Source organism: Myotis yumanensis, unplaced genomic scaffold (genome assembly GCF_028538775.1).
Source record: "Myotis yumanensis isolate MYYU_CA2020_CCGP unplaced genomic scaffold, mMyoYum1.0.hap1 SCAF_1, whole genome shotgun sequence".
NCBI classification, from domain to species: Eukaryota; Metazoa; Chordata; class Mammalia; order Chiroptera; family Vespertilionidae; genus Myotis; species Myotis yumanensis.
Window position 1 is genome coordinate 10,259,815 of NW_027223752.1, and position 18,640 is coordinate 10,278,454.

Sequence of the window (18,640 nt, forward strand, 5' to 3'; positions counted from 1 at the left end):
TCTGCTAGTCCTCGGGTCGCTCTCCGAGATGGCTGTTCTGTGTGTAATTGTAGTTTTGGTGTCAATGAGAGAAGGTGAGCTCAGGATCTTCCTAGTTTGCCATCTCGAACCCAAAAGCCAGGGGGAGTCTTGTTCCTGAATGCCAGGTTAGCTTGTCCATGAAATGTGTCTTGTGATTGGTGCACTGTTCCTACAACAAATGTGTCTCCTCATACAGTCTTATATTTCTGGTAAACTTAACAGACCCCCTTTATTGTCAACATCTCTTATTTGTGACTTAGATAGCATTGCATGTATGTGTTACAGTGTTTAAGGTATATTTTTCTGCTAGTGTAATTCTAAGCACTAAGCTAACTCATAAAGTATGAAATTATTTGTTCATTGGCCCCCATTATAAGGTCCTTGGGTTACCAAAAGAATTGATTTGGAGCAAGTGAATTTTTTTTTCACACTTTTTTATGAGGGCCATTTTATGTTTCAAATTTTGCTTGGACATCAATTTAGATATATGAGGCTAAAGAGAAAATGGAGAGTGGGGATTTTTTTTCACATTTAACATTGAGGTTGTTCAGTTCCATTTTTATTAACTTATAAGGAGCCCAGGTTATAAAAATTACAAATAGGAACAAAAAAATCTACCTTCCTCTGAATATTTGAACATCTTAGAAAGACAGATAATTTGATTTATTTGGTGATACCTAATGACATGAAGCATGATTATTTTAACTTGTTTTCTTTTCTACCAACAGATTAATATTAAAGTTGGAAGCGTGCATCTTTTGCTGGATATTGGAAATTGAGTGTAATGGCAACAGAATTTATAAAGAGTTGCTGTAGGGGATGTTTCTATGGTGAAACAGAAAAACACAACAGTGAGTTTCGTTTTATGACTTCAACAAACATTTATTTAATGTCCCCTTACTTGTGGCATTTTGTAATATAAAAATAAGTGAGGCATATTTCCTAACTGCATGAGGGAGGCAGAAACATCAATATAAGGCACGCTAGGTAAGTATTAAAATACCTGGGGCATAGTGGGGAGAGATGAATTCAACCCAGGAGGCACCCTGGGACAATCCCACAAAGAAGGTGGCATTTGCTGTGGAAATATGAGGAGGATGTTAGCAAGCTGAGTGGGAAGAAGGAAGTAAGGGAAGAGGAGGATTGGACATGAGTATTACAGGTGGATTAATTCTGGGTGTCCCTTACCTCCCCATCTAACTCCCTCATTTTAGGAATTATATATCGTTCTATCGAACAAAGTAGGTCAGAGAAGCTAGCACAAGGAGAGTTGCTATCATGTTAGGGTCAGTGTATATTTTATTTTGTGATTTGGTGAAGATTTTTGTAGACTTAGAGACTTAAAAGTAGGTTTTTCAGAATTGCTTTATGTATTCAGGACTGATGTAACCATTAGTATTGACAAGAATTGCTTTGTTGAGAGTAGTTTTAAATGACTAGATTTCACTTGAAAGTATTGTGCAATTAACTTCAAAATAAACTCGTTTTTCCTTGTATGAACTCTTGTGGGAATGAGTCTTTAAAGCCTCCTTTCACCATTATGATGTTAATAGACTTCGGTAGTGGTGTACTAATTGCTCGAATATTGGCTGGACAGAATTAATGTAGAGGCCAGAAGTGCTTGATAGGACCCAAGAGTAGTTTATGGATCAGCCGTTTCTTCTGAAATGATTGGATAAATACCAAAGCATGCTAGGTTTAGATTTTTATATATAAATCTGAGTACATATTTGTGATTTTTTTTCTTTTCTTTTTCCCTTCTCTTCCATGTAGTTTCTGTGGAAGCTAAAACAGCAGTCTCAAGTAGTCGAAATACTGCCGTCTGTGTCCCTCCATTGACGTCTGTTTGTGTAAAGCCTCAGGTTGGCTGTACTGAGGATTATTTACTTTCCAAGTTACCATCTGATGGCAAACAAGTACCATTTGTGGTGCCCAAGTTTAAGTTATCTTATATTCAGCCCAGGACGCAAGGAACTCCTTCACATCTAGAAGAACTTGAAGGTAAACAAGAAAATGCCGGGGTTGAAAAATCAGCATGTAGCCTTTCAATGCTGTTATCGCTCTATTTAACATAAAGGTATATCTTTTATACACAAATTTTACATTCCGCTTTTTGTGTTTTGCTCTTTCTGTAGAGGAACTTAAATGTATAGTATTTTTGAAAGCTCTCGTTATGAAATCTGACCATAATACAACACATTTGTATCTAGATTTGGCCTTTTTTAAAGGAATAATCTCTCTATATAAAAGGCTGAGTGACCAACTGTACGTACGTCTGACCGTCCGACCGACCGACTCGCACATGCGCTATACATATAAAGCTCTCGCTGGCACCAATCGCATGTGACCGACCGTCTGGTACATATGATGCACACTGGCAATTTAAAAATAAATGTTGACTCGCGCATGCACGATACATATTAAAATATTTTGTATTTTAATTTTATAATACTATATTATATATACTATTTTGACATGTAATTTTTTGCAGTAACGTAATTTCCGCATGAATCTTCCTTCTTTTTTTCTTTTTTAATATATTTTATTGTTTTTACAGAGAGGAAGGGAGGGATAGAGAGCTAGAAACATCGATGAGAGAGAAACATCGATCAGCTGCCTCCTGCACACCTCCCACTGGGGATGTGCCCGCAAACAAGGTACATGCCCTTAACCGGAATTGAACCTGGGACCTCTTGGTCCGCAGGCTGATGCTCTACCCACTGAGCCAAACCAGCCAGGGCACGAATCTTCCTTCTAATTAATTTCCTTTCAATGTGCACAAATCCGTGCACCGGGCCACTATTATAATTATAATTATAATCAGTTATCCTTCATACGTGTAGAAAGAAAAAATAGAGGAATTACTCTGGATTTGATCAGTAAATAGAGGAAACATTCTGTCTACTGTTTGCTAAAGTTTGGTGTAAAGAGAAATAAAGAAGCAATGAAGTAGTCTTTCTTCCTTCCCATCTTTCTTCACCACGATGCTCCCCAGTCTATAAGTACACTTGCCAGTCTAAATAGCTGCTTCAATGAGGTAGGTTCATTGGCTTGAATTTTGGCTGATATTGTAGAGATCAATGGACTAATGAAGAGGAAACAACATGTAACTCTTGTATTTTAAAAATAATTTGTTCTAGTGGATTGAAACAGTCACAATGATTATTTTTTCTCAGAATTTTATTATGGAAAGTTTCAAACATACAGAAAGAATTTGAAAGAAAAATGGAAAGAATTTATTGGTAAATACCTCTACATATCTATCATATAGATTTTTACGTTTTAGTATACTTCCTGTCACATATATTCATCTATTCATTTCTCTGTGCGTTATTAATACTTTCTTGTGGAGGAGGATGTATGTCGGAGTAAATTATGGGCATTAGTAGACTTTCCTCTAAACATTTAAGCATTTATATAATTTACTAGAGTTCAGCATCTGTTTAGTCTTCTTCTTTCAACACAAACTTTACATGCAGTGAGCTGCCCAAGTTTTAAGTGTGTAATTTTTGAGTTTGACAAATGCATATACTAGTGTAATAAAAACTATCGAGACCTAGCATATTTCTTCAAAGATTTTTTTCTGTCCCTTTTTCTCTTCTTCTGGGTTTCCAATTACACATATGTAGGACTCTTTGATATTGTTTTATGTGTTTCTGAGACTCCCCCCCCCCCCCCCATCTTTTTTTTTCTTTTTCTGGTCTTAAGATTGGATAATATTGATCAATCTTCAAGTTATTTGTCTCTTTCCTTTGTTATTTCCATTCAGCTGTTAAGCCTATCCACTGAATTTTCTGTTTTAAACATATATTTTTCATTACTTTGAGCCATTTTCTTTTATATTTTTGAACTTCACCATGTTTGTCTAAAAATTCTGGCATTGAGGTCACCTAGGTTTGAATTCGGTGTATTGTCTTTTTGCTTGAGAATGGGTCATATTCTCCCGTTTCTTTGTGTTTGGTAACTTTGGCTTGTATTCGGATGTTGGATATTATATTTTAGGGATTCAAATCTGTTATATTACTCAGAGGATTATTTTTTTTCTTTTCTTTTTTTTTCAGCAGGCAATTAACTTGGTTGGATTCTGCAACTTGGTAGTGGCAGCTCTTACCTCAGCTTAGTTTTATTGTCCTTAGCTGGAGTCTGTCCACACATGTGTGGTTCAGGGATCAGCCAGGTATTTGAGCAGACTTTATTCACATAATCTGGGGTTTTCTCCTTTCCAAGATTCCCACCTTACTTTCTAGCTGCTGCGATTGCTCTGAACTTTGCCTTCTGGTTCTTCAGGCCAGAAAGACTGAATTTTCTATTGGAGTTTTACCCGCCCTGCTCAGTGCCAACTTTGGCCTGCCCTTAGGCTAAAAGTTATTAAAAACAGGTAACTAATTTTGTACTGTTCTCTTTTTTTCCAACAGTCAAATCCTGTCCAGAGTCTGCATTGCTTTTATTTATGCTCCAGTGCCTTTGGGTTTTGGTGTAGAGTTTAGTGTTATCTATAAGCGAATAAGGTCTAGTAGGAGTGATTTATTTTTTTTTAAGAAACAAGGAAAGATGAACCTTATGTCTTATTTTTCATATATCTCTAAAAAATAGTTTTTAAGAGCTCTGGCTCACAGGATACCATGATTAATTGACTTTTCTCTTTCTCTCATACCTGTTTAACAACATTGGGATTAAGCCATGTAAACAGTCTTGCAATTTATTTTATTCACATCATCTGTTATGAACATGTTTTCATATTCATTACTTTTTAATGGCTTTATAGTATTAAATTATATGGATGTACCACAATTTATAAATTATCTGTTCTTAGACATTTAAAGTATTTTATGGCGGGGGGGGGGGGGGTGGTGGTTCGTAATCAGAAAATAAGTAAGAAATACCTACCTGGCAATATGTGGTCATTTTTCTTTTTCTTCTTTTTCATTGTATCATTAATAAATATTACTTTTTTAGCTGACTGAGTCAGAAATTGGCTTATACTTAGATTATAGGCTCACGGAGGATGTGGTGAAGCCATCTGATTTTTAGCATATTGGAGAGAGAATTACTTTATATAACTGAAGTCGGGAAAGTCTTCTTGGTACCTAATTATAGAAGTAAAATATGTGTAAGCTGTATGTGCAAATGCATGTGTGAGTGATGGCTGATATGGAGATTTTGAGAAGAGGATAGAGCAGACCATTATCAATTGTGACTTAAATTATGTTTCAAATATTTGAAATTTGTTTTGTCGCATTACTTGCTAATGAGTCTGATCACAGCTGTAGACTCCTGCTTTGATAGCAGACAGATCTGTCATGAAAGTTTTACTGTGCTGGCTTTATCACCTACCTACCTACCCATCCAGAGGACACATTTTGAATTAATATTGAAATTTCAAATAGGGCTTTTGACATGTGTTGGCAGTTATGCAACTTTACAACAGTGTGGGTCTGTAAATTGAGAGAAGTTCCTCTTGAACTTAAAAACTGCTATCACTGTGTACTGTTTGAGGGGAAAATTGGAATTCTGTAGTGGCTTACTTATAAAGGAAAAATGAAATCAGAATATTCCGTTTTAGGTATAGCCTATAAAGGCAGTGAGTCATACTCTTGACGGTGCTATTCTTGTTACCATAGACGTTTGTATTGTTTGTGTGTTGAATGAGTCAAGTGTTAGCTCATAGGGGTGCACACGCTTTAGGCTCTTCGGCATCATAGCTCCCTCTTGGCACCCCTCTGACCATGGGCTGTGCTTGGATTGTATACATCGTTTTTTTGAAACAGGATGAGGATAGAATGTCACCTCATAACCTCATATTTTATTTTTCTTTTCTGAACTCAATGTCAAGCTACCTGCTTTATTGTTTAGCTTAATTCAGAAAATACTACTTTATACTGTGGGTTCTGTTTTAAATGGAACAAAAAGAATGAAAACTTGGTGATGATTTAAACATTTAAAAAACTTTACGTGTATATATTATTTCCAGTGTGATTATAAGCTTTGAAGAAAATTTGATCTAAATATAAAACACATGTAGAAAAAAGGAACAAAGAAATCTATCGCGCAGTGATTTATTGCACCGCAAATCATGTGTATAGTCACCACTCAAGCAAAGAGAGTAAAGCCAGCAACCCCAGAGCTTCCATCTTTCCCTTTTCAGTCACTTCAGAGTAATCAGTATCGCTTTCTTGCTTTTCTTACTTTTTACCACCTAAGTACATATTCCTAAATGTTATGGCTTCGTTTTTTGTATGTTTTCTGACCCTTATGTAAATGAAATAACATACTCAGTATATATTCTTTTGTTTGTGGGTTCTTTCAGTCAGCATTATGTTTGTGAAATTTACTCAGATGGTTGTTAGTAAGCTTCAGTTTGTTTTTATATCTGCACAGAGCGTGTATTTATCTATTGTTTTCTAGTGGTGAGATACAGAAGTGTTCCTGTATAGCATACTATAAGGCAACGGTCGCCAACCTTTTGGACCTCCCAGGCCACCAGTGGTCCGCAGATCACCGATTGGCGACCATTGCATAAGATATTTTTATGTATCAGGTATATACTGCAGTTCATCTATTTTTACTGTTGATGGGCATTTGAGTTTTTTCCAGTTTTTGGCTATTGTGTATAATGATGCTTATGAACATTCTTGTACTTGTCTCTTGGTGCACATGTACAAGCATTTCAGTCGTGTATATGTCCCAGAATGGCATGTTGGGGTTGTAGGTTAGAAATATCGTTAGCTTTAGTAGAAGTTAGCAAACTTTTCCACAGTGATTATATCAATTTACATTTTCATCAGCAGAGTATGATCATTCACATTGCTCTGCTTTCTTGCCAACACTTGCTATTGTCAGCTTTTTAATTTTAACCATTCTGGTGAGCATGTAGTGGTATCTTATTAGAGTTTTAATTTCCCTCATGGTCAGTGAGATTGAGCACCAGATCATGTTTATTGGCTATTTGAATAGACTCTCTTCTGAAGTGTCTGCTTAAGCCTTAAGCTAATTTACATATAGACTTGCTTGTCTTTTTCTTATTGATTTGTGAGAGTTCCTCATAAATTCTGGATATAAGCACTTTGTTAGCTATATTTTTGCACATATTTTCTCCCCTCTGTGGGTTACCTCTTTACTCTCTTAAATAGTCTTTGGAAATGGAAGATTTGGAAAATTTCAAATTTAATATAGTTGAGTTTATTAAAAACTTGTAATGATTAAGGCTATGTTCCCTTTAAGAAGTGCTACTCTGCCCTAAGGCTAGGAAGACTTTCTGATAAATGTACTTAATATAGAAGTTTTATTGGTTTGCCTTTAACATTATTTTAGAGCCACAGTCCACAAGGAATTAATTTTTGTGAATATATTTAGTTGGCATGAAGGTTGGTGTTGTTTCCTCTGTATCAATATTCAGTTGTCTTATCCCTTTTAGTGAAAAGTGCCAGTGCCACACTGATTATAAATCAAGTTTCCATAAAACGGGTGTCTCTTTTTGGGCCTTCTAGTCTGTTTCATTGATCTTATCGTTGGTGCCAGTATTCCTTTCTTAATACCCCATAGAGCTAATCTTTCAATCTTGTTTTTTTAAAGATTACCTTTTTTATTATTTTTGGTCCTTTATGTTTCAATATAAATATTTCCTATCCGTTTTGCAATTTGATTTCTAACTTTATTGCATTGGTGTTAGAGAACATATTCTTTATGATCTCAGTTCTTTATAATTTGTTGAGACTGGCTCTGTGTATCTCAGCATATGGTCAGTTTCTTTTTTTTTATTTAATAACGTTTTATTTTTCAAAATGTACAGTTTGTTCGTGCCTCTTCTCCAGCAGTTGGGGCATCCCACCCTTGGTGTTTGCAGTGTAAGTTAGCTGAGCTCTGTGCTTTGAAGCCAGTTTAATAAGTCCCTGGCCAAGGAAGCTCCCTCTGCCTTCAGTCTCTCAGCGACCACAGCTGGGCTTATAAGCTTCTCGTTGGGAACTTCCTTACAGAGTTTGTCATGTGGTGCTTTGTCAAACAAGACCAGGTTATTGAACTTGTTCCAGACTTTGCCTTTGGACCACGACTTCTTTTTGGCCTTGTCCCCACATTTGTTCGCTGGGTCTTTGTCTTTCTTAGCTGACTTTCTGGCATCCTTCTTCTTCTTGTCATTCTTGGGCAGAATAGCGAACTCGAAGAGCAGCTGCTACCACTGATGTCCTGATAAGATGTCAGACAAAGTCCTGACTGGTGTTCTCAGTGGTTAGAGCATCAGCCTGCAAACTGAAGAATCAATTCCTGGTCAAGGGAGTGAACCTGGGTTGCAGAGTCAATCCCCCCGCCCCCATCAGGGTGGGTGGGGGAGGCAGTCAATCAATGTGTCTCTTTCACATTGATGTTTCTCTCTCTCTCTCTCTCTCTCTCTCTCCTCTCCATTCCACTCTCTCTAAAAAACAATGGGAAAACAATGAGGATTAACAACAACAACAAAAAGATGCCAGACAGAAATGAGCTTGTGGTCCGTTTTTATAAATGTTGTGGTCTTCGTGAAAAGAGCACATTTCTAAAAAGAGATAATCTTTTTACTTAAAAGATGTTCTTTGTGTAACTAGAAAAATAAAAGGAAACTCCAGTCACAAAATACAGAATTGTCCACAACATTTTGGAATAGTGTGCTTAGGGGCAAAGAAAAATGTCAAAAATTTACCAGACTGTCTTGAGAGCAGGGTTCATGGCTGGTCCCTGGCAGGATACTCCACACACTTAGAGCTCAGTAAAAGTGTGCTTATTGTTTTAGATATCAAACACATGCGAGTTAATATTACTCGAAACAAATTTTTTTCCTTTTGCCTTGAATGCACCAGCTGTTGGCTAGTAACTCCAAGCAAAGGACGTCATAAAACTTTAGGAACATTTGCTTTCAGGATCGGCCAGAGCATCTTTTGGGGATCGAAAGGCGGAACTTTCCGGCTCCTCCCACCCTGGATCCAGCTATGACGTGTACAACCCGTTCTATATGTATCAGCACATTTCCCCAGATCTGAGTCGGCGCTTTCCCCCTACTGCAGAAGTGACAAGACTGTATGGATCAGGTTTGAAATTTTTTGTGTGTGTTTTTTCCCCTCCTTGTAGTTCTTGCTTTTTTCTCAGAGTTCAGCTTTTTATTGAATGTGTTACAAGAGAGGTTTAGTCAAAAAGACCAAAGCCCATCAGACTCCCAGATCCTTCTTTCTTTGCTCCCACTTTCTCCTCCTCCGCTGGGGCAGCCGTGCTGGCTCTCTGTGTTTCTCTTTTAGCAAAAAATGTACAAGTCAGATTAAACCAGAGACCCCGGAAGAGATGATTCTTATTACGGAAAACAATTTACAAATAAGGGGAAAGCAGGCTTCAGAAGTGCCGAGATAAGCATCCTGACCTCTTTGTGGCATTACATCTAATATACAAATGGAAAGACTAATACGTTGTATGTGTTAGTGAGTTCTAAATTCCATTTGATTTGTCCTTTTTTGAAAAAAAGTTTTGTTTACAGATTATTTTGGTATATTTTATATATCATCTATCCGTTCACAAATGTTCCTTTTCTGCTCTACTTAATAAAAATGATATATTTAGAAACATGATAGGTTTACAAATGTAAACAAAGAAAATAGAAAATGCCTAAGTGATATTTAGAACTTTCTTAGTTTCATATTTGAAACTGCATCAGTTATAGTCTATTTAGTACATATCTAATTCACAAATTTCTCACTGTTCTTCAGGTCATATATCTGTCTCAACAATGAATTCAGGCACTAAAATAAAGCAGAAATATTTATTTAAGTACTTAGTTATTTCAGTACTGTGCTAGAATACACATTAGTATGCAGAGTTCTATTCTTCCAGGATCTTACAGTTCAGGAGGGAAACTAGCAATATAGGATCACCTAGGATTTGGTGTTGATTTTTTTTAAAAAAAGTGCTCATTAAATAGTTGATTTGCATTTAGTGCAGAGGACTTACCTCTTTGATTATTCTTATGAGGTGAAGAATTGAGGAATGTAGCGAAAATAACGAATTTTCCCTGCTTGATATTTGATGTGGATGTAAAAATGTATTGTTTGATTTTTATTGGTTTTTGTTTCAAACAAAGTAAAATAATTGAAAAAATTTTAAAATTTTGTTAGGTTTTATCTCGTAAGTAGATTTGCGCATAATATTCATGATATATTCCTAAAAAGATTTAATTCATTGTAATTAAATAGAATTTCTACTTTTTTACTATAAGTAATTTACTTACATCTTTTTGTAGTTTGTGATTTAAGGACCAACAAACTCCCTCGTTCCCCCGGGCTAAGCAAGTCTATGTTTGATCTTACAAGTTCATCTCAGAAGTTCATGCAGGTAAATTATTTATATAAATTTAATTATATCTGATAATTTATTTTCGAGCTAAAATTTCAAAAGCGTGTAAATTACATTAGGAACAACATGCTTTGCATCTTATGTAGATGTATCTATTCTCATACCTCTTAGGAAAACGCTTGATATTTCCCATGTGCATTATTTTAGCTTTCAAGTGAAAAAAAAGGCAGTAGTTTCTGTTTGTTTTTATGTGTCTTATATCTCTCATTTGATAAGCACTCAGATACTTGGAATTTAAAATGGTATATACTTAAAAGTGCTTATTGATTTTACTTTCTTTAATGAACATAACTAGTTAATAAAAAGTAGTATTACTATTGAGATGTAGAACTTTAATTATTCAGTAATATTAAAATACTGTCCTATGTTTCAAATAGAATTGACAAATTTTTGACATTTAAAAAATGTTTCTTTTCTTAATACAAGTGAACTGTGATTATTATTTAAAACTTAGAAAGATTTAAGCAAAGTAAAAAGACAAATCACCTATATTCCTATAACTGAGTAAAAACACTGTGCAAATATTGTTTTTACATATTTGTGGACTTTTTTTCACGTGAACATATATACATATATTTTATTAAAATGAAGTGTATTCTAAATAATCATTAATAATCCCAGTTGAATTAAATGTTTGCAAACTTAATTCTTTATAGCACCAGTTCTTTAGCATGCATTGGAATTGTGTAGAGAGCTTGTTAAAATACAGAATGCCAGGCTTCACCCCCAGAGCTTTCGATTTAGTAGCTCTGCAGTGAGTTTGTGTTTCTAATAGTTTCCCAGGTGATGCTGTACCTCTCAGTCCAGAGGGACCATGCTGGAATAACTGTTGCTGTACAGGTTGTTAAGTAGCAGGGCACTTGCAAATATATTCAGATTTTTATTAGTACCTTTAAATCTGAAACATAGCCATAGTCTCTTCATCCTTATTACCAAACCAAACCAAACAGGAAAGGCTTTTCCATATATTATCTAGTAAGATATGTAAGATTTTCCTGATAGCACACACAGAAATCTTTTCTATCTAAAAGTGGGAAATTCCGATCAGTAACTGTCAAAATGGTTAGCATGCATTTTGGTAGTAGGGTAGGTATTATTTCAGACGCCTTCAAGTTTGACATGCAGTTTCTGACTAAAGAACTCTATTTGTAGAGACATGATTCACTGTCCAGTGTGCCTAGCAGCTCTTCGTCGAGGAAAAATTCTCAGGGGAGCAACAGAAGCTTGGGTAAGGAATAAAGTGCCCTATTTTTATATTCTTAAGGGAATTATTTCTACCCAATAGTAATTTGAAAGTATATATGATACAATAAGAGAAACTCTAGATAATCTATATATATAAAAGCCTAAGTGACTGTTACAACCGAACAACTGGTCAACCGGTCGCTATGACGCTCAGTGCAGGAGCTGCCCCCTGGTGGTCAGTGCGCTCCTGCAGCGGGAACGTAGCTCAGCCAGAAGATGGGCTCACGGCTGGCGAGCGCAGCTGCGGTGTTGGGAGCCTCTCCTGCCTCCACGCTGCAGCAGGCGCAACAGGGCCAGGATGAGAGGCCCCGGCTGGGGCTCCTTCCCGGCCGCCTGCCCCTTTGGTACTGCTGCATCCCCCGAGGGTGCAGGCCAGGCTGAGGGACCCCACCCGTGCAGGAATCCGTGCACCGGGCCTCCGGTTATATATGTGTTGGCAGTGTTACCTGTGTATGAATACGTACATCAGATGGACTCTGTTTTAGTGTTCAGACGTGAATACATCTTTTTAAAAGTGGAGCAGTTAAATATATCCATTGTTGGTTTGTTTTAAAGTATATTAGTAAGGAACTTGCTGAAGTATAGAGTATTAAGTCCATATTAATGTTATTTGGGAAAGTTTCTGTTTTAACTTGAATTTCTCAGCTTATAATTGGGTTAAGTTTTTAAGCCATGCATTACTTTTTTGTTTGTTTGTTAACCCTCACCCAAGGGTATTTTTTCCTATGATTTTTAGAGAGAGTGGAAGGACAGGAAGAAGGAAAAGAGAGAGAGGGAAGTAGGGAGAGAGAGAGGCATACAGAAAGAAAGAGAGAGACAAACACACACACATCAGTTGGTTGCCTCCCACACTAGCCCCTGACTGGGGCCCGGGGATCAAACCTGCAACCCTACGGGGCATGGGTGACACTCTGACCACTAACCCACATGAGCCAGGGCCCATGTATTACTTTTTATAGTATATCTTCCCCCTAGCACTTCAGTAAAACATTAAAGGGTGATGTTTGTTGTATTAAATTGTCAACTTTAAAAAATAATTGTAGCATTTTTCTGTTTCGTCTTTAAAATCGAATTGTATCAAAGCTTAATTGGGTTAGAAGGATTGCGTAGTATCTCAAACATCTTTGTCCTTTTACAATTCAGATACGATTACTCTGTCAGGAGATGAAAGAGATCTGGGGAGATTGAATGTGAAGGTGTTTTATAATTCTTCAGCAGAGCAAATCTGGATCACAGTATTACAGGTACATTATTAGAGTGCACACCAACTTTTCTTACAAAATTGAATATTTAGGCAGTATTAGCATATATTATTGCTCTCTTCTGGGGAATGGGCCATTACATCTTTGGAATTTAGAGTTTTATAATATTTTGCAGAAAATAGTATATAATAAAGAACTTAAAGAAAATAAATTACTAGGTGTGGTAGAAGTATTTGATTTTTTAGTCTCAAAGAGATTGATGTGATATTGAGAACTTTAAATGTCAAATTATTTTAATGTGGATGAAACAGGAGGTTTCAGTAAGTTTACTTTTACAGTTTGTATCTAAAGTCATTAACTTGAAAAAATACATAAAAATAATTGTATTGTGTCCTTTGTAAAATTCAAGCTGTATTTTTAATTTTTTTAGTGCAAAGATCTAAGTTGGCCCTCTAGTTATGGCGACACTCCTGCTATCTCTATAAAAGGAGTCCTAACATTGCCCAAACCAGTGCATTTCAAATCTTCAGCCAAGGAAGGCTCCAATGTAAGTGGCTGTTTGTTTTTGAATTTCTTTTTATGTTTTTCTCATGTTTGTCACCTTAAATCATGTAAGGAATTGGAATTAAAAAAGTGTTTTATTTTAGGAAAACTACAAATTATGTACCCCCTGCTTTTTAATGACAATTTTGAGCCTTACTAGTAAAAGTACTTGATACTTCATTGTCCAATATTAAGGTGCATTTAAAAAGAAAATTTTAATCACTAAAATACATAGAAGATGAACAATATACAGTGGGGCCTTGACTTACGAGTTTAATTCGTTCCGTGACCGAGCTCATAACTCAAATTACTCATATGTCAAATCATTAAAGTGAACGAGTGAGACACGTGATGCTGGGCTGATGTTGTGGCGTTCACTGTGACGTTCGCTGCACCAACTAGCAGTGGGGTATCTGAAGCTGGCTCGTAACCCGAATTTTAGCTTGCAACTCAAAGCAAAAAATCAGCTGAGAGACGGCTCGTATCTCGAAAAACTCATTAGTCAGGACACTCGTAAGTCAAGGCCCCACTGTATAAGAAAACTTTTTATAGTTCTCTTATGAAAGGAAAATAAATGTCTAGTTTTTCATCCTCTCCCCCCATATGGCTTTGAGAAATAAGTGTATTATTGCAATTGATTTCTTTTAAATACTTTCCTGAATTTGGTTTTATAGGCTCTAGATTTCACATTAACTTATCTTCATCTTTGTCTTTTGATATGGGTTGAAAGGTTAGTGTTTTCCATGCAAATGAAAGGTATCTTCTACAAAAACATCATTTAACACTACGGTGTCGGGTGAATTTCCCGCCAAAATATAAGATGGCGCGGGCAATTATTTAGGTTTCCCGCGCAAAATCAGGGATTTTTATGATACCTATTACCCCAATGGGTATGAAACGGTTCGCATACGCAGGTAGGTATCTTTGTGAACGGCAAACAAACAAATATTTGGTAATACGCAGTTACAATCGGCCCGAGTTTACACGTTTCCCGCACTCCACCGCAAATCTATATGAACCGAGTTAAGACGGCTCCCGCGGAGTACGCGCAATTCACGCGAGCCGACTTAACTCGTTTCCCGCACTCCAAGTGTTAAAAATAAGGTAATTCAGATGTCTGATAAACATGAAATTACATATTGCTTTCTCTTTATTTTCTGTCCTTTTTGTTTATTAAAAGTAGAAAAAATTTTACAAGTACTCTAGAACTTAAAACTTTCTGAAAGTTATTTTAATGACAATGCACATCAAAACCTTAAGTTATGTATACTTTTTAATATAGTTATTCTACTTGGAATCTGTTCCATAGAAATAATCTAATATATATGTAAAATACATATACAGGGTGGGGCAAAAGTAGGTTTACAGTTGTTCATATGGAAAAAGACACGTGGGCTATGATTATTACAATAGCTTTATTAATTCAGAAGCATATCACAATGGCACAGTGCACTTGAGTACAATCTTGTAAGTGATCAAATTGCCAACCTTCATTATTTACGCACTGGAGGCCTGGTGCACAAAAATTCGTGCACTCAGGGGGGTCCCTCATCCCAGCCTGCATCCTCTCACAGTCTGGGACCCCTCGGGGGATGTCCACATGCCGGCTTAGGCCCGCTCCCCAAGGGATCGGACCTAAGCTGGCAATCAGACATCCCTCTGGCAGCCTGGGAGTCCTCAGGGGATGTCCAACTGACTACTTAGTCCCGCTCCCAGGGAGCGGGCCTAAGCTGCAATAGGATATCCTTAGCGCTGCTGAGGAGGCGGGAGAGGCTCCCGCCACTGCCGCTGCACTCAAAGCTGTCAGCCCGGCCTGTGGCTGAGTGGGGCTCCTGCATTGAGCGTCTGCCCCCTGATGGTCAGTGCACGTCATAGTGACCTGTTGTTCCCAGTGGTTCTGCTGTTAGGGTCAATTTGCATATTACCCTTTTATTATATAGGATTCTTGTAGTCTACTTGCTATACTCAAGCACACTTTGGCAGAGTTCTTTATTGTCATCTATTTTCTGACGTGCTTCTCCATCATTGCCTAAAAGATAAAGCATAATAAAAGATTTGAAATAATAACAATAATAATAAGAAAACAAATGATACAAATAAATAATAGAATAATCTAGAATAATAGAAGGGTAATATGCTAATTAGACTGGACGTCCTTTCAGACAAAGCCGAGGCCAGAGGGAAGCTCAGGTACCGGGTACCTGCCAGTGGCCAGAGCAAAGCCCAAGTCCCGGGTGCCAGAGGGAAGCCGGTGCCAGCAGCCGGGGGAAGGAAGGCCTACTCTTGCATGAATTTTGTGCATTTGGCCTCTAGTTAATAAATAATAGAATAAATTCTGTTTCATGTACTCACAACTGTAAACCTACTTTTGCCAATCCTGTGTGTGTATGTGTGTGTGTATGTGTGTGTATGTGTGTGTATGTGTGTGTATGTGTGTCTCTGTATGTGTGTGTATGTATGTGTGTATGTGTGTGCGTGTGTGTATATGTGTGTGTATGTGTGTGTCTGTCTGTGTGTGTGTGTCTGTATGTGTGTGTATGTGTGTGTATGTGTGTTTGTGTGTATGTGTGTGTGTTTGTGTGTATGTGTGTGTGTATGTGTGTGTATGTGTTTGTGTGTATGTGTGTATGTGTGTGTATGTGTGTATGTGTGTGTGTATGTGTGTGTATGTGTGTGTATGTGTGTGTATGTATATGTGCGCGTGTGTGTGTATGTGTGTGTATGTGTATGTGTGTGTATGTGTGTGTGTATGTGTGTGTATGTGTGTATGTGTGTCTGTGTGTGTATGTGTGTGTATGTGTGTGTGTATGTGTGTGTGTCTGTATGTGTGTGTGTGTGTGTGTGTATGTGTGTGTGTGTATGTGTGTGTGTATGTGTGTCTGTCTGTGTGTGTGTATGTGTGTATGTGTGTGTGTATGTGTGTGTGTGTATGTGTGTCTGTCTGTGTGTGTGTGTGTGTGTGTAGTATCCATAGTGGAAAAGTTGGAAACAATCTAAATATCTCATCGGGGGAATGATTGAGAAAACTCATGGAACACCACATGTATTAGTTTCCTAGGGTTTGGGTTAGTACAACAGAAATTGACCTCTCACAGTTTTGGAGGAAGTCTGGTCTCAAGACTTCAGCAGCAGTGGTTCCTTTCCTGAGGGAAGATCTGTGCCATGCCTCTCCTTGTTCTGGGGATGGCCAGCAATCCCTGGCATTCCTGGCCTTCACTCTGATCCCAGCATCCATCTGCACATGGCTTCTCCCTGTCTCTCTGTGTCTCCTCAGTGTCATAGGATACCAGTCTCTCTACTCCAATACGACCTCATCTTAACTTCACTAATTACATCCTCAGGGTCACATTCTGAGTCACATTCAGGGTTAGGACCTCAACATATTTTTTGGGGGGGACACAATTCAAACCATAGCACCATGTGATAGGATAGTAGAAAGCTATGAGAAGTAATGTTTAGGAAGAGTTTTTAAGGATATGGGGAAATGTTCTTAATAAGTGAGAAGGCAGAAATCAAAAGTGATGTATATGTAGTAGGATATTTCTTTATGAAAATATAGATTATAGGACGTCTAAATGGAAATGTCTTATCTCTGGCTATAATTCTGACACTTACTTGTTTCACCTTTTAATTTTCAAGTAAAACGACGTAAACTTAGCAAAAGTTAGGGGGGAAAAGAAAGCTTAAGTGGTTCGGAGGTTCTCAAGAAACACAATTGTGACTACACAAACATAAATATTACAATAAAAGAGAAAAATTGAGCACAGTGTATAAAATATATTGTTAGTTGCCCAGATACCTAGCCTTTTCAAAAGGAAAAAAACAACTCCTTTTTCAAAAGGATGCATTAAAATGGAAAGAAGGGAGTGTGTACAGTCTAGTGTCAAGAAAATGTTAGCCCATGGTAAGACAAGGTTTAAAAATATTAAAAGTAAGTGGGAGGCAATCAACCGAAGACCTTGTATGCATATATGCATAACCCATGGACAACAGTGCACTTGAGTACAATCTTGTATTTGAATTGGTGAGGGCCTGGGGTGAGGGTTGGGAATGGGCTGGATGGGGTAGATGGGGGACATATGTAATACTCTCAACAATAAAAATTTTTAAATACATATTAAAAGTAACAAAAAGAACATTTGAAATTTTTTCAAGCATGGAAAACACGGGCTTGCGGCATAGGTAGATGCTTATGTGAGAAGGTAGAACTTAATACTCACGATTTTCTTTGTCTTCTCTGTTAAGGAGGTTGATTTTCAGATTGGAAAGAGTGGAACAAACGTTACCAAAAGAGAAATTGTATCCCAATAGATGGGAAGAACATTAGACAAACAATCGCTCCCTTAAAGAAATAATTCAAGTCTTGTAATGTGCACAAGTTAGATTTTGGGTACCGAGAGAGCTCACCTGAGATTCTTACACCACTCTTATTTGCTGTGGGAGAATTGTAAATAGCTGAAAAGCTGCCCCAGAACCAAAGATGAAAAGCAATCTCATTTTCAAAAAGGGGAAAAGCTATATATATTCTGGTATGCTTGGTGTTGATAGTGACCTGAATTCCTGACTAAGTAATTAAAAGGATGGTTTGAGAAAATGAAGAAAGGCAGTAACTAGGGTAAATTCTGGAAAAACAAGTCATGGTTCTTCTCGTTTTTGTTTGCATTAAAAAGTATTTTTTTATGGGCCCAGCACGCTTCCGCTGCACCACTCTGCTCTCTAAAAAAAAAAAAAAAAAAAAAAGTATTTTTTTTATTGTTGTAAAAAATCAAATCTACCTTTCCTAGATTAAAATATATTATTTTTATTTATTTTGTGTTGGCATATCACTCTTTTTTCAGTCCTTTTATTTATATACTTTATATTTTCTTTTCAGACAATTGAGTTTATGGAAACTTTTGTGTTTGCTATTAAACTCCAAAGTCTGCAAAGTGTAAGGCTTGTATTTAAGGTTCAAACCCAGACTCCCAGGAAGAAGACCATTGGTGAATGCTCGCTGTCACTCAGAACTCTTAGCACACAGGAAATGGATTACTCTTTGGATATAGCACCACCTTCAAAAATTCCTGTAAGTGATAATAATATATAAATAACCCTAAAGTATGAGTAACTTTAAAGTATCAATTAATTTTATAAAAAGTTTTTTTAGTAGCTGATAAGAAAAGCAGGAAAGAATCATAAACTGTAAGCTCAGTCAGAGATTGCCTTCAGATTGATTGGGAAAGTTGTTTTTAATCCTGAGCAAGCTATATAGCTCTTCATATATTGGG

The 18,640-nt window shown here is 37.0% G+C and overlaps 1 protein-coding gene and 1 pseudogene across 2 annotated transcripts in view; one reads left to right on the top strand and one right to left on the bottom strand.

Moving 5' to 3' along the window:
- LOC139009449 (tandem C2 domains nuclear protein) overlaps positions 1-18,640 on the top strand; it is a 39,593-nt gene that overhangs the window by 11,937 nt on the left and 9,016 nt on the right. For both annotated transcript variants that reach the window (XM_070413748.1, XM_070413752.1), the window contains exons 3-10: positions 750-872; positions 1,795-2,022; positions 8,907-9,074; positions 10,271-10,362; positions 11,536-11,611; positions 12,772-12,872; positions 13,261-13,377; positions 18,247-18,438. In XM_070413748.1, coding sequence (XP_070269849.1) covers positions 806-872; positions 1,795-2,022; positions 8,907-9,074; positions 10,271-10,362; positions 11,536-11,611; positions 12,772-12,872; positions 13,261-13,377; positions 18,247-18,438 — 1,041 coding nt within the window. In that variant the 5' untranslated portion in view covers positions 750-805. The remainder of the gene's footprint in view (positions 1-749; positions 873-1,794; positions 2,023-8,906; positions 9,075-10,270; positions 10,363-11,535; positions 11,612-12,771; positions 12,873-13,260; positions 13,378-18,246; positions 18,439-18,640) is intronic.
- On the bottom strand, positions 7,798-8,715 carry LOC139007988 (small ribosomal subunit protein eS25-like; annotated as a pseudogene).